This window comes from Eutrema salsugineum, unplaced genomic scaffold (genome assembly GCF_000478725.1).
Source record: "Eutrema salsugineum unplaced genomic scaffold, Eutsalg1_0 scaffold_2, whole genome shotgun sequence".
NCBI classification, from domain to species: Eukaryota; Viridiplantae; Streptophyta; class Magnoliopsida; order Brassicales; family Brassicaceae; genus Eutrema; species Eutrema salsugineum.
Window position 1 is genome coordinate 3,051,670 of NW_006256829.1, and position 15,387 is coordinate 3,067,056.

At 37.1% G+C, this 15,387-nt stretch overlaps 3 protein-coding genes across 3 annotated transcripts; all 3 read right to left on the reverse strand.

Annotated features, from left to right (window-relative positions):
- Positions 1–2,451: 2,451 nt before the first annotated feature.
- On the reverse strand, positions 2,452–4,674 carry LOC18019486 (magnesium transporter MRS2-7). Its single transcript, XM_006399391.2, has 11 exons — positions 4,363–4,674; positions 4,249–4,278; positions 3,967–4,090; positions 3,763–3,884; positions 3,607–3,681; positions 3,246–3,473; positions 3,108–3,152; positions 2,975–3,019; positions 2,838–2,867; positions 2,628–2,747; positions 2,452–2,538 (listed from the first exon to the last, which is right to left on the reverse strand). Exons 1-11 carry the CDS (start codon positions 4,603–4,605, stop codon positions 2,452–2,454), a joined length of 1,149 nt encoding a protein of 382 aa, XP_006399454.1. The 5' UTR covers positions 4,606–4,674.
- A 525-nt stretch (positions 4,675–5,199) lies between these two features.
- Positions 5,200–8,138, reverse strand: LOC18019487 (beta-D-xylosidase 3). The gene is made up of 6 exons (XM_006399392.2): positions 7,682–8,138; positions 7,255–7,542; positions 6,987–7,156; positions 6,445–6,893; positions 5,941–6,351; positions 5,200–5,846 (listed from the first exon to the last, which is right to left on the reverse strand). The coding sequence occupies exons 1-6, from the start codon at positions 8,114–8,116 to the stop codon at positions 5,260–5,262; spliced, it is 2,340 nt and encodes a 779-aa protein (XP_006399455.1). The 5' UTR covers positions 8,117–8,138; the 3' UTR covers positions 5,200–5,259.
- A 2,592-nt stretch (positions 8,139–10,730) lies between these two features.
- On the reverse strand, positions 10,731–13,693 carry LOC18019488 (histone acetyltransferase of the MYST family 2). The gene is made up of 9 exons (XM_006399393.2): positions 13,359–13,693; positions 12,827–12,915; positions 12,652–12,711; positions 12,354–12,563; positions 12,001–12,069; positions 11,631–11,792; positions 11,456–11,549; positions 11,230–11,372; positions 10,731–11,143 (listed from the first exon to the last, which is right to left on the reverse strand). Exons 1-9 carry the CDS (start codon positions 13,660–13,662, stop codon positions 10,940–10,942), a joined length of 1,335 nt encoding a protein of 444 aa, XP_006399456.1. The 5' UTR covers positions 13,663–13,693; the 3' UTR covers positions 10,731–10,939.
- Between the last annotated feature and the right edge of the window lie 1,694 nt (positions 13,694–15,387).

Below are 15,387 nucleotides of genomic sequence, written 5' to 3' on the forward strand. Positions count from 1 at the left end.
GACCTTTGACTTCCGTAAATTGTTTTTTTTTTTTGTTTTTTCCTTAACTTCTTCGTAGAGATCCTAGTTCCTACTAAGACCATGATTAACGTTCAGAACATTTAAAGCGACAACGACATTCTTCTTCTTCTTCTGCATCTTCTTCTCCTGCATTTTAGATAAAAAAATAGAAAAGACGTTCCTTCCAGCAGAAAACCAAAGTTCGGAGAAATGAAGTCATTCATCATGTTGCTACTGATTCTTGCCCATGTTTGTTCTGCTCTTGCCCATGTTTATTCTTCAGATGGTAAGTGTGATAATACATTGACATTCAAGGTTTTCTTTTTGCAAAATTTAGGGTTTTTAATTGAGTTCTTTTCTAATCTTGGTGCAGCTTCTGTGATGAAAGCATTGAAGTCAAATTGGATCAGGTTCCCTGATTCATGGGTGGGACCTGATCCTTGTGGAAGCTGGGTGGATGTAACCTGTTTCAAGAACAAAATAATCTCCATGTAAGAAATTCTTAGTCCTCTTTCTAGATTATACAAAAGATGCATAAACTCTCTCAAAAACCAACGTATCAATACCCGCCCCTTTAAAAATTAGAAAAGCTTGTCCTCAAGCTTGTGAAGAGAGAAGAACTGCGACAACACATACTGTGCCTGTTTTTCCTCCGAAGATCACGCTCATTTGTTTAGTCCAGAAGCTGCACTCTCCCTCCCAATTAGACTTATATGTTTACTTGGTGAATACACATTTTTATCTGCTTGTTTTTTGAGATTTTATTAGTCAAATTTTGAGCAATATATTATTATTTTTTAAGTAAATATATTATATGTTATAGGTTTTTGTTGCATAATTTATTTGGTTTCATGTAAGTCTATTTGTAAAAGTTCATATAGTATATATAATGTGGAAGCTAATATTATATTTTTACAGCATCTACTAAAAACTATTATACTAAATTTTACAACCTTTTTATTATATTCATGTTTCAGAGTGAATGTTGTGGTTTGAGATCAAATTATATTGATATATGAATAATCACTTTGTCTTATTAGAAAAACCTTTTTCACCAATATTTATCAGCTAGAAGAACTTGTGAATCTACAAGATAAGTAGATCATCACCTTGTCTTATCTCCTATTTCCATTGGATAGTTATCAAAACTACAATGGTTTGATATAGCTGATAATGAGATTGATGGCAAGCTTCCTTCTGCACTCGGACTACCTGCTTCTCGAAGCTAAGAATTTGTATATATTGAAAAACTCTTTCCATTTGGCTTTATGTAATTAGTCTTTTTTTAATATAATAATTATAATCTGACTCTTTTTCACTACTTTATATGACAATCATTTTGGGAGAAACAAGCTTTAAGGAGAAATTTCAGAAAAACTCTTCAGCTGAGAATTTGCACAAGTTGAGAGTAGTGTCTAACAGAGTAACTTCCTTGTTTGTTGTTTTGTCGATAGCCTAAATGATGGAAACCAATTCACTAGGAAAATCCCAGATAGTCTCAACCTCATTAAATCGTTAACAGTGTTGTAAGTAGTAAGTGAATTTTCAGGTTGTGTATTTGTCCAACTTCTTTGGTATCATGTGTGTGTTTTCTTTGATACAGATGCCTTGATAGGAATTGGTTTACTGGAAACATGCCTTCAAGTCTGAATAATCTTACAGATCTTAATGAACTGTAAGTGAGCAACTAAAGTTTTGTTCTGTGTTAGTACTAGTAGGTATAAAGTAAAAGAGGTAAATACTTTCTAGTTGTAGATTCAGTGGTCAAATCTCTGAAACCATAGGATTTTTAGAAAAACTTGTGAATCTGTAAGATTTTGTGTTTATTCTTTTATTACGTAATGTTATTTTATCTTTTCTGAGTCTTGTAGTAAATTGAATTATTATTGTATTTTTGTTTATGATCATATGTTTTGTGAGATTTTATTGGTTAAATTTTGAGAAATATATATTATTTAAAAAGTAAATGTATTATCATATTATAGTTTTTGTTGCATAATTTTTGTTTTTCTTATTTTGTTTCATGTAAGCCTATTTGTAAAAGCTCATATAGTATATATAATGTGGAAGCTAATATTATATTTTTACAGTATCTACTAAAAAGCTACTATACTAAATTTTCCATCTTTTTTTTATTATATTTCATGTTCTTGTTTTGGTTTGGGATCAAATTATATTGATATATGAATAACCACTTTGTCTTATTACAAAACCATAAATGGCCAGAAACATGCCAATGGCTTTGCTTTGATTTGAAGATAAAACGAAATTTTGGATCTTCAAAACCAAAAAAGATCTTCAAAACGCATTTAACCGCAATGTACGTATACCACGGATAAAATTATCTATCATAGAATCTTCCGCGAATTCAATCGTTCATCGATTTCATATGATGAACATGTTACACCTAATGCATTTACAATCCACCTGGGTTTTTTTTTCATCCGATCATCAACATCCCACAAGCCCTTTGAACCGACCATACGATAGTATAATCACACACAAGATTGTGCAAAACGCCCCTGTGCCAATAACCACCTGCAAAAAGAGAAACCAAAACAAGAAAAAGCCTATGAAATCAATTCTTTACATGATTCTAAACGATTCTTTCTAAATGTGTTCCATACCCATTTGAACATGTATCCATGGTCGTCGTTCCATGTGTAGGGAATGTTCATACCAAATATTCCTGCGATCAGAGAGGCCACCGATACACAGACGGTTATAGAGCTTAACTTAAGCTCTAACTGCAGAGATTCAGGGTACTTTTTAAACACATTAAAAAAAATATATGAGATAGAATTATCAATCTTGAGGTTTCTTCTATATTCACTCACCTGAATCAGGTCATTTCGATGCTTGTCTAACTGCAAAAATTAAACGATGATTTTATTTACATTAGGCATTGAGAGAGCTTACATTTACATAACATCCTTGAAATTCAGGGAAAAAAAAAAGTATTCGTTTTGCTTACCTGAATGTTAATACAGTCCTCTGTGCCATCAATATGCTCGCGTAGCTGCATCGTGTTCAGAGGAGATTCGAAAACTATAATAAGCAAGAAAAAAAGAGAGGCAAGAACATAAGTGAACAAGATGATACAGTACCGCGGTTAATTTGGTCAAAGTGCTGCCGATTTGCATAAAGTATGCCTGTCAGAAAAAAAAAAAAAAAAACAAATTAATGATTGTTTAATATTCATATGTAGCTGAAAGTAGATATATAACCACTATCCATGCAACAACCTCGAGCAACATTTCAAGTTCTTCAACATCATTTTCATCGTCCCCACAAACCGTGGCTCTCACTCTACTTGCTCTGGAAATCTTGGAACCTATTGTTGGGGACGTAGGATACCAAACGGGTTCATCAGAAACACTAATCAATGAAGATACACCAGAAAGCTTCCTTGAAAGATAGAGATCAGCCATATCGTCGTCATCATCCAACAACTGTTCGAGCTCATCCGTAACCTACAAAAATAGTGATGAGATGATTGAATGACTCACTTTAAAACACAGTTAATTGTCATGAGGCTTAAGCATAATTCACAAAATACACTTGTTTTATAAACATGTGCTCTGTTTCCAAGTGATTACTACTCACCTTTTGGACACGAGCTGTCAATCGGGTCATGGCACTCTTCATTTTACGAACCCTATCCAAGTTACGGCTACTTATCTACAAAACGAAATGGCTGTTCATCGTCTGATGTAGTTGGGAATGGATCAGTGAAGACAAATAATGGCCAAGTTACGTTACCTTCAAGGTAAGTTCATCCAAAGCAGGATAAGCATAGCTCTCTAGTTCTGTTGTCCTTGCAGCAAGGAAACTACAAATAGCTTCCAAAACCACCTCTAGCGCCCGGAATTCAAACGGGGATTCTAAATAGTAACAAACACACATTTTCAAATACCAAAAAGCGAACAAGAGTAAATGATTCTCCTATGTAGTGTTGAGGGATACCTTCTTCCTCGCCAGCTTCAGCATCTCCTTGACCATGGTGTGCCTCATTTCCAACAGGCAAGCGTCTCTGAAGCTCCTCCAGGACGGGAATAACATTTTCATCTGTTGAATCCCTAAGCAAAACCTGTAGCATTTTCAAAAACATCAAACAAAGTATGCTTCAAGTAACCAACTTTAGCAAGTTTAGTGTTTTGTCCAAATCTAGCTAGTTTAGCTACGAGCCAGCGAGAAAGAAGTTTCTCTATCAAGAAAAATATAAATCAAAAGTAAACTTAATCTAACCTCTTCGGCAGTGATAATCGCCTTGATATGCTGCATCCAACCAAAAAAAAAAAAAAATCAAAACATAATCAACAATAAGAAAAAAAAAAACAGAGGAGAAAACAGAGTCCTAACCTCTAAGTTAAGAACAATGGCTCTCTCTCGACCTAGAATAGCAGAAGGGTAAGAAAGGTTTGGGTCGAGGATCCGGAGATCGCGAGCGTGGATCTGGACACGGTCCATAATCTTGTATTTGTCTGTACCAAGCTCTGTTTTTTTCCCCTTGACGTCTATGGAAATCCAATTCCGACATGACTGAGTTGTCTTCCTCTTCACCGCCGACTGCTCCAACGGAGCCAGTTCGCCGTCAGGCGGCATCTCCGACTCTAAATCTTCACTTTTTCCACCCCCACAGTTCCTAAAAAGTCAACGCGACAAATCAGGACCAATAGCAGAAACTGTTAGGTTAATGACACTAGATTATAGATAATTAATCTCGTCGAGTACAAAAGATTTGAGTCTATCTAAATCTAAACAGATTAAATTAAATCTATTCAATGAGATTATATATTGTCATTATCCTAACAAAAATCACACATTCGAATAAGAGCAGAAATCTAAGCTCTTTCCCTCTCTTGAATACTACTGTTCATACGAAATCGACGGTGAAAAGTGGGTTTTCGTTATATCTGCTCCTTTTCCATTATAAATTTCCTCGAAAGTCGTTTATTCCTTTTTTTAATTAGGTAATTATTCATTTTAAAATCTGGACGGACAGATTCGATAAACATTTCTCCTAGTGTTTCTCACTTTCGGCCAGTTCTAAAAGAGACGCCGGCGGTGAAATATAGCGTCGACGGCGATAAAAAAGGCGGCGGCGCGAGTGTGAATATGACGAAGAAGAGAAGAGACTGCGAGGATTTTTCAAATTCGTTTTTCGAACGCGATTTTCTTTAAACCAAACGCGAAAAATACGTCCTCAATATTTTCATTCCTTTTTAAATTTTAACCAACAAAAAGAAATTCATCATATCAGACCCTAATGTTCAAGGTATGTTTCAAGCTTCCCACATGGAGAAGATGTTGGCCCAATGCGATTTTCCTCTTCCCGATTTCATCAACCACACTCAGATCCTGACACACATCGACCTTAAACCTAACCACCGCCTCTTCATTCTTCCCCAGTCGAACCTTCTCGAACCCTAGCAGATGCTTAATCGGCGATCTGTGTATAGCCGGCGGCGTCGTGAACAGAAACACCGTGTGGCTCCCCTCTCTGTCTCCGGCGTTCCTTACATTCAGGTGGACTTCGAAATCCGATCTTCCCTTGACGGCGTTCTCACAGTGCGGTCCGATCGAGTCCACTGATTGGCACTCCGATGATCGGCAAGGGTGGCTCTGGTCAAGGCGGAGAGAGACAAGTCCTGGGGCTTTGATTAGCCGATGGGTGAATTGAGTGTAGCTAATCCCGTCTCCGAAGGCATACACGGTTTCTCCGGCGTAAAACCGGTAAGTCCGACCCGGATACCCGGTCGATTCGTCGGGTCTCATGTTCATATTCGTCATCGGAACTTTCTCCACATACGACTGAGGATACCACGTCATTGGCAACTGTCCAGCTACCGAAAAACCAAAACAATTCCCACCGGTTAAGAAAATAATCTTAAAACAAAACCGGTCGGTTCTCACCGGTTCAAGCGGAATTATACTTACACGGATTATGACGACCGAAGATGACGTCAGCAATGGCGAGACCACCGGCTTCACCAGGATACCCAACCCACAAAATGCTCGTGATCTTGTCGTCGTTCTTGGCGAAAGTAATGTCGAATCCTCCACCGGACATAATGACTAGAACCACCGGTCCTTTCGCCACCTTAGCCACCTGAGTCAAAAGCTCTTGCTGTTTCCCGGGAAGAAACAAGTCGACTCGGTCAAGGCTCTCTTGTTCAATTGATAGATTTTCCCCCATCACGAGCACAACCGCATCCGAAGAAGCCGCCAGAGCCATGGCTGAGTCTAAATCCGCCTCTGCGCACGCCACGTTAGAACAACCTGGCTCATACCTCGACGATATTGTCTCTGCCAATCCCTGAAGCGGCGTTGTGTACTTGCACGGTATCCCTGAAAATATATTAAAAAAAAAAACCGATCTCAGTTTTAAAGCTTGAAATTGAATCGACCTTGTGTTTCAATTTTGTGTTAATTTCGGTTTACCATGGTAGTTTCCGATCATCGTTGTGGTGGCATTGGCGTTTGGTCCAATCACTGCTAACGTTTTGATAGCGGAAGATGAGAGGGGAAGCGAAGCAGCAGAGTTCTTGAGCAAGACAATGCCTTGCCTTGCTGCTTCTCTAGCGAGTTCTTGGTTCTCAACGGTGCAAACATCCTTGGGACCGAGATCACCGTAGGGCTTGTTCTTCGGGTCACCATCGAAGAATCCTAAGCGCAGAAGAGTCGCGAAGTTGTTTGAAATCGCTTTGTCAATTGCTGTTTCGTTTACCAAACCCGCCTTGACCGCTTCCATTGCGTGTTGACCTGTGAAATGATCACAATTCAAATCCAAACCTGCCAACAAAGATTTGGCCACAGCTTCCTCTGGAGTCTTGGTATAGTGTTGGCTCGTATACATCACATCTACTGAATCACAATCTGAAACAATGTACCTAAAACACACACACAAAAAAAAAAAAAACAAATCTATGATTAAAAACCCCAAACCCTTCACACAGAAATAAACTGTTTAGAAACAACCTTACCCATTTAACTTCCATTGACCGCGGATCACACCAGAAAGCAGATCAGGATCAGCGCATGTCGGTTTACCGTTAACTTTGTTGTAAGAACACATGACACTAGCCACATTCCCATCAACTACACAGCTCTTGAACGGTGGTTGAAACGTATCATCCATATCTTGTTGGTTCACCTAATCCAACACACGATAAGAAAACAGTGCATAAACACATGGAAATATATTTGGTGTGACCAAATAACAAACCTCACTGAGGTTCTTTTTTTTCTTACCACGGCGTCGAATGTGTAACGTTGGACATTTTGCCAATTGTCAACGTCATAGGCGGTGTAGTGTTTGCAGCAAGCGGCAACTTTAAGACGGTTTGGATCTTCACCTTCAGTGTCCTGAAGACCTTTAACATAAGCCACCGCGTATTTGCTCGTGAGCGTCGGATCCTCTCCAGGAGTCTCTTGTCCTCGTCCCCATCTCGGGTCCCGGAATATGTTCACATTCGGTGACCAAAACGTTAATCCAGCTAATCCCACATTGTACATTGCCCTCGCCTCCGTCGACACAACCTTAAACCAACTCATGGATCAATGTTATTAACGCTAGAAGCAAGAATCATAATACTTGCATCTAAATCAAATATTTTATTTGCATGACGAGTGAGTTTTCACATTTAGGGGAAAGTGGAAAAGGGGATTAGTCTTTTACCTTGCCAATGGCTTCGAACAGAGATACATTGAAAGAAGCAGCGGTGAGTATGACTTGAGGGAAGCTAGTGGCGCCAGGGACTTGGCCGGAGAAGTTAGTACCATGTCCGACATCAGAAACGCCGTGAAGTGCCTCCGACCACCAGTTATAAGGAGGTATTCCAAGGCGGCTCACGCCGTTAGCTCTGCTCCCCAAAAACCCGATTTTCTCCTCCAACGTCAATCTTCCGACAAGATCGGTGACTCGATCTTCGGCCTTCAATTCCGTGTTGCAGAATCCAAATCCGGCTAGAGAAGGGTTTCCAGTGATGTCACATGCGAAGACCGGAGAAGATTGGGCGTTCGATGGCTCAGAGATGCAGAGGAGGAAACAGAGGAGAAGTGTGGAAACAGAGGAGAGTGCTCTGTTTCGCCTCGTTTGCCGAGAATAACCCATTCTGCCTTTTGTCTCGTGTGCTTTTTTTTGTTTGTGTGTGTTTTGTTAATTGACAGTACTGTTTATATACTACTAAAAGTGGTACTTTGGTTGGAGAATGTAATTTTAGGAATAATATTTTAAATAAAGCTGTATATATCTATTATTGTATCTATATAGAAACTGAAGATGCAGCCTTCGAGGACAAATGTGATGATAAGATCACTGGATAATAATGATATTTCCTGCCAAAAAAATGATATCACCTGCTCTCTTTATTTTAAAAAAAGCTAATGGTATTTATTTTATATTTTGGTAAGAAATGTATTTATGAAATCAAGGAGATTCATTACTTGACAAAGAAATTTGATTCAACTTGTATCAAAAAGCTGATTCTCGTAAATTCAAATAAAAATTACTGTGTGGTGGTGAGGTGTGTGTATTATACATTTTTGTCTGAAGAAGGTTTTGAATAACCTAATTAACCTCCATTACTTGTTTACATTTTCTTGTGTGTGGTGGTGGAAAAGAAATTTACTATTTACATCTTGGAAAACAAAGCCAATGAATGCATGCAATTAGTTTTCAGTTTAGTCTAACCGTTATTGTGTACTTAGTTATATTTTTCTTGACAAATGTATGCATGCAACTTTCAATGGCTTGATGAGAAAATCAATTAGTAAAATCATACGTTACAACATTTATATTATGTATCTTGGGACCAAACCATCAGTTGGTTCCCTATTGTTACTACGTCTAATGAGCTTTAGACGGTCGATATCTCTCTTTCAAAGATGGCAGTCGGCAGACATGCGTATATAAAATATATATAGATGAAGAGGAATAAGCGGTTATTTGCATTACTGATATAATAGCGATTTAAATTGATGAATAATTAGAGAATCTAAACTTTCAAATTTAAAGCCATATATATAAGGAGTAGCAAATTGAGAGTGTGAAAAAAAAAAAAAAAAAAAAATCCCAATCCCTATAATGGCCAAATTTTGTTTTACCCCCTTTATCAGCGTAAGTGCAAGTGGCCTTCATTAATGGTTTTCGTTAAATCCCATTCATTCAAGCTGTTATTTATATTTGCATGACACACCGACCCTCTAACATTGCCCATGGGCGTGATTCACACAGTTGATTTGGATACTTTTCCCATAATAATTATTTTGCAAACGTTCCAACGAATCAACATATTTGATTGTTAAAAAAAATTGTATATAACATGTTAGCTTATAACCTCTCTCTAAATTCTCAACAATTTATTATTCGAAGAAACAATGAAAAGTTGCTGGCGTATACAAAAATAAGATCTCATTTTATAAATATTATATACGTATATAAAAAGGTATTTTTCTATTTTGGGTATCATTTTGGATATTGGGCAGCTTTGCGGCTTTCAAAGTCATCAGCAGACAGTTTGAGCAACTTTGCTTAATGCAGAATACTGCTGTCTCGTGATTGGCCAGCGGGAAATCTACCTTGGACGTCAAAAAAGTACCATGTAATAAAACAAAATTATCAAAAGGAATGAGAAAATTAGCTGTCATGTCTTTTTCTCGAATAATTGTGAGTCACCCTCATTAGAGTCCACGATTTGGTGATCCGTTAAAAGTGAGAAAGACATATATTTTTGCTTCTACGAAACAGTAAACTACATTTTATGGATGAGTTGTTCATGCTAGGATTGTGTTTCGTAGTACATAAGCGTTATTCTGAACAAAAAAGATATAAAGAACTTACGGTAATTTATTTGGAATTATTCAGCTCTAGAGAGGGAATCTGTCAGAGACTGATTACTTTTTTTTAAAAAAAAAATTCTCTTTTCAGTCTAAACTCGATTCTGTAACTCAAGATTTAAGAAAAAGAAAAAACAAGTTTTTTTCTACTTTATTTTCTACATGATGGATGGCAACATCTTACACCTCATTGTTCCATCACTGATCAAAGTTAAGCTAGTGGTGCTGTAAGGGTTCTTACATTATTTTCTATATGAATCTATGGTGCTCTTAAGGGTTTCTACAGATAAATATCCACAACATACAATGTTTCAAGTATTTTAAACTCTATAATTTAGGTATGTTAAATCTTGTGATCTATTGGCCAACCGCTGGACTAAAATTCTATTTAGATGTAAGAAACTATTAAATATTGATAACGATTGGTCATCAAATTAATTTTAACCAACATTATTACGGAAAACTGGGAAAATGTGATTGTATGGTTACTTTTTCTCATATCGTACAATAAAACTCGATTTATATAGGTTATAGCTTATAGGTTAACAAAAAAAAGGAGAAGAATAATTTTGGGTATGTTGTAAATAAAGAAGAGAATCTATACATAAATGTCAACAATGAAATGGACCACATTGGAATTTGGCACCAATATACCTAAAAATCAAGAATGTAGGCTCTTGGTGATGAAGACGTAGAGTGGAGAACATAGACATGATTGAGTTGGCTTTTATCGTGGAATATCATCAACATTGTATCTGACAAATTGTAACTAAAATTAAATAAATTAGAATTTATGTAAAGTTAAAAACATATTTCGAAAGAAAACCGTTTTCTTCAAATAGGCTCTAATAGATCACATAACGTAGCAAAAGAAAGATCAAACAATGAAGTTGCTTCAAGTTCCCCATTTTAACGACTGTTAATAACATCACTTCAGGTACAATTATTAAAAATTTACAAGTGAACTACACAGACATTTTAGGAGAAGAAGAGTGTGCTTAGCTTTTATATAACGGAGATACATACACACTCAATGACTCAATTCAATTTCAATGGCGCAAGAATACTTAAACCTTTAACTCTGGTCCTTGTTTTAATATCAACTCTGGTCCTTGTAAGGTGTCCAAATCAGTTTGCTAACATCAACATCAAGTCCACCTCGACCTGCAGCTTTCAGATGTCGGTCCAGAACCTTTGGATCAGCACAGATCACGTGTTGTCCTTTCCTGTACTGTATCAGTTCTAGGCTCTGAAGTGTGCTTAATATATCTTCCGCTTTGATTGCTGTCATGTCACTCAGCTCCTACATCATTCATTATGTTTGGATTATTAGATCGCAGAAACCAGGATTACCGTAAGAGATTCCATCAGATCGAAACACAATCTAACCTTGATAGAAATGTTTCCTTTATGTTTTTTCAAGATGTCTAATAGAACACGGGTCCAATAACCTCTGTAACTTAGCAAGCCTAGATCCGACAAGGGTCTTTCCGGTGTCCCAACTTTTCCCTCTTTCTTTGACAGTTCATAAGCTGCATGCAACTCAAGAGGATGTAGCTTCATTAAGTGGCGGGATTGAGAAAAACAAAAGAGTCAAGAGTGACAAAGAACTCACAGAAGGCTATCAAGAATTTGCCATATCCTTTTCTTTGATACGGAGGAAGAGTTAGAATGCAAGCTAAGTTGTAGGCTTCTTCCGAATGTTTTTCCTATACCAATAGAAGTTACATTTTATCAACAAAAACCAGGCACTGAAACTAAACAAACCTGTAAATGGCTTGCTATGTTACCTTTGAAAAGTATCCAACCATGTGGCATCCTCGATCATCACATTCGCAAAGAACGTAGAACAGAAACAAATCAACATCGTAGTAAAGAGTTTTGTGGTCAAGAAATAACTTTGCCAGGTAACAGAGATTCTGCGCATAGACCTTGTTCTTTTTGCCATCTACCTGTACGATCAGGGTACAGTTAGAGAAAGGATATCAGAAAGAAAATTCCTGCTTGGTGAAAGTTCACTTCTTAATGTACAACAGAACCTAGTGAAGACTAACTAGCATTTATATGCAAAAACGGAAGCAATAAAGCTGACAATTTTAAGATTATTTTCACTGGAAGAAGTCGGAGCAGACATTATCAAAAAAAGTCCCGGGTTATTACCTCAAACATTGACAAGGTACCACTTCGATAAATTTCATCACCAGGGGGGTGCTTCAGATCACACTTCCTCTGCAGAGAAAAACAGGTAAATTATACAATGACTAAAATATAAAGAAAATACATAAATGCAGCAACTTGAATGAACCGTGAGTGTAGATATGCAAGCCAGTGAAAATAATTCAATACAATATGAAAGATTACATACTATATATCTCATACAATAAAGAAAATTACTTTGTTTCAGCAGCCACGGAAAAAGAAAAAGAACAGAGAATGTGGATTGAAAAAAGCTCACGAAGAATATGTACTCATAAAACATCATACATCAGTAAAAAAGACGGATAGTTGCTCACCATATGCCTTTGAAGCTGCTCTTTGCGTTTCATGAAATTCAGGCAAAACTCACAAAAGAAGAGCTTCACACAGTCATTGTATTCCGGCGGAAAAGGGGAGAAGTACCAAGTTTCAATCTCATATTTTCCAAGCTCAATCGTTGCTATGTTCTTCACTTTCGTGAACTCTTCATGTTCACGCAAACTTGCTGCATCCAACTCTTCATGACCCTATATAAAAAAAACACAGAATATCGAATCGACATAAGCCTTATGTTTCTAGGACCACCTTCGACTTCTAGTGGCATTCATTACCTACCTCTACATGTGTCTCATCGATCTTCCGCTTCTGGTGGCGTGTCATCTTCAAGCTAGTCACCTAAAAATTACAGTAACAAACATACATAGTTACGCTCAGTGCTAAAGGTGGAAGAAAAAGTCATGTAATGCAATGAAGAATTATGCAACTATCAGCATAAAACTAGAAAAACTACCTTGTCTTCAACTTTTTCATCAACGGCGCACTCTACTGAATCAAGGTCCAGTTGGTCCAGGTGAGTCCATTCATCCAGCCTCCTATTAACTGCACTTTCAAAAACAAATTGTGAAAATTAAACACTCGAAACATACACATTGAAGATCATAAGATTTCATAACACACCAAACTATATCGTCATTTTACTTAGCTTGATCATATACTAGCTAAAAAAAAGTGTCCAAAATCTTGAGAATCAGAATATAATGCAGGTTTTTTTTTTATCTCCTACTCAAAACCTCACCCAAATTGAAGCCACTTATGATGATCTAATTGATAAAGGCTTGCAATTCAACTCTCTTTGTTTCGTCCTACATTCTAAACCTCGATTGCGTATATAACGAATAGAATATGAAGTAAACACAAGCCCTTTACTAAAGTTTCACCATTTTGATGATCAAAAGTGCAAATCAACCAAAATTGAGGACTGCACATCATGATCCAAACACGTAACCCTAGATCAAAACTTGGTAAAAAGCTAAACGACATACACTCTGTGTAATGAACGTAATACTCGTAATCATTTTGGCCGCCGTTATGAATCCTCCGGCGCTCGATTACTTTCACCGGATGGTGTTTTCCGTCTCTCCATCGACACATCACGCGAGTACCCACTTCGAGCGGAAGCATCCCCATTTTCCTCTTTTTCGACTGATCCGACTCTGAGATCGCCTGATCAGGAGTAGAATGAGGTTGATTCAGAGGCGCCTCAGCGCCATTCGTAGCCGGAGGCTTGTGATTCGACGACGGTGACGAGGCTGTCCCGTTGGTTTCTGTATTCGCAGACGATCCCATTTCCCGGTCGGGTCGGAGATTCCCGGGTGGGTTTTTCTCTCGCATACGAGCAATGCAAAATAACTAGAAAGAGAAAAACGACACTTGAGGCCCATTAATTTCAATATACGCTATCTGGGCCTTCCTATCCCATTTAATGGGCCGGGAAATAAAATCTCCCTATATCATCAAATCGAGTTAAATGGGAAAAAAAAGAATCATATATAACCGATGTACTTTAATAGTGATTGAAAATAATATACGAATATACGATGTAACGTACAAAAAAGTTGGAAAGAAAAAAAAAATCACTATTAGTTTTGAAGGGAACACCAATACTGAAAACTGTTCATATATATGTTGTGCGTCAATTCATGTCTTTATTGAATGGAGTATTTAATTTTGTATATAAGTCGAAACGATGATCTAATTAATTAAAAACGTTGTTAATAACTTAAGAGCAATATTTACATCCTTTTCATCTATATATACTACCTTCTCCATTATAACAATCCATTATATATGGCTTCTTCTACAAATCGCCAATTAGTTTTCACACTAATCTTATTTCTCAGTGGTTTGGTCTTTCAGCTATGAACGAAACTGTGATGCCCCAAGGATTCCTCCCTTTCGCACCTAAAAAAGTCGTGATCATTAACAAATTATCCTTGGGATATACATTAGACGTGCACTGTAGGAACAAAGGAAAAGATTTAGGGCTTGTTCGGCTCGCACCTTGAGTTAGTTTTGAATTCAAGTTTCGCACAAATATGAGGCAAACCACAAGGTACCATTGCACTTTCTGGTGGCCTGAGGCCCCCAAAGTGTTGGAGTTCGACATTTTCGACGTGGATAGAGACGACCACGTCTGTAAAGTATGCGTTTGGTACGCCTTCGAGGGTTTGATTTGTCGGGTGCGACGTGATAAAGAAGAACCTACCTTCTGTTTTAATTGGAATCCTCGTAATCCTCCTAATAAATCTTAAAATTATATCTTTCTTTTTCCTATTTTGTTTTCAATGTATTTTCAAGAATACTACTAATAAAAAAAATCAGATGATTTTTTCATTCTTATAGAATTCTGCTTATGATAAATCTTTCTAAAATTACTTATATTCTTATTGTTGATGATATGGAATAGTTGATGATACTTAATATTAATCTTATGAAAATTTAAACCAAATATTTTAGCAGGTTTCTGGCCATGAAAATTAGAGATGATTTTGTATCATGACCGATGGCTATCGAGTGAATATTTGATGCATGTTTACTCGTTGAGTTCTTTTATTTATCTCTAGGCTATGAATCTATATAAGTATGGCCAAAAAGAAAATAAATATAATTGAATGATTTCCTGGCAAAACGAATAGGTTTCCTTGAATATCTCAATGACATTTCGTTGCGTATTTATTAAAACTTATGAATGTGAGGATCAGTCACAAAAGTCAGCGGAAATATCCAAATGAACTCTGCATACGTTTGGTCTCTCTTTCTCTCTCTCTCTCTCTCTCTCTCAGTTTTTTCTGACTAACAAGTGTGGAGCAAAGCTCTGGTTTTTTAATGTTTGTTGTCAAAGGTTTTCTTTTTATTATTGGGAAGGTAAAAAGATGTTGCAACTGATTTAATTGGACGTCAATTCATTACTTCGAAGACAAAACAAGCAAGTACATTTTCTTTGCACCATCCTCTATATAAATGTGTCAATACGCATTGTTCCTTTTTTGGTATATCCATAGCTATGTGTAT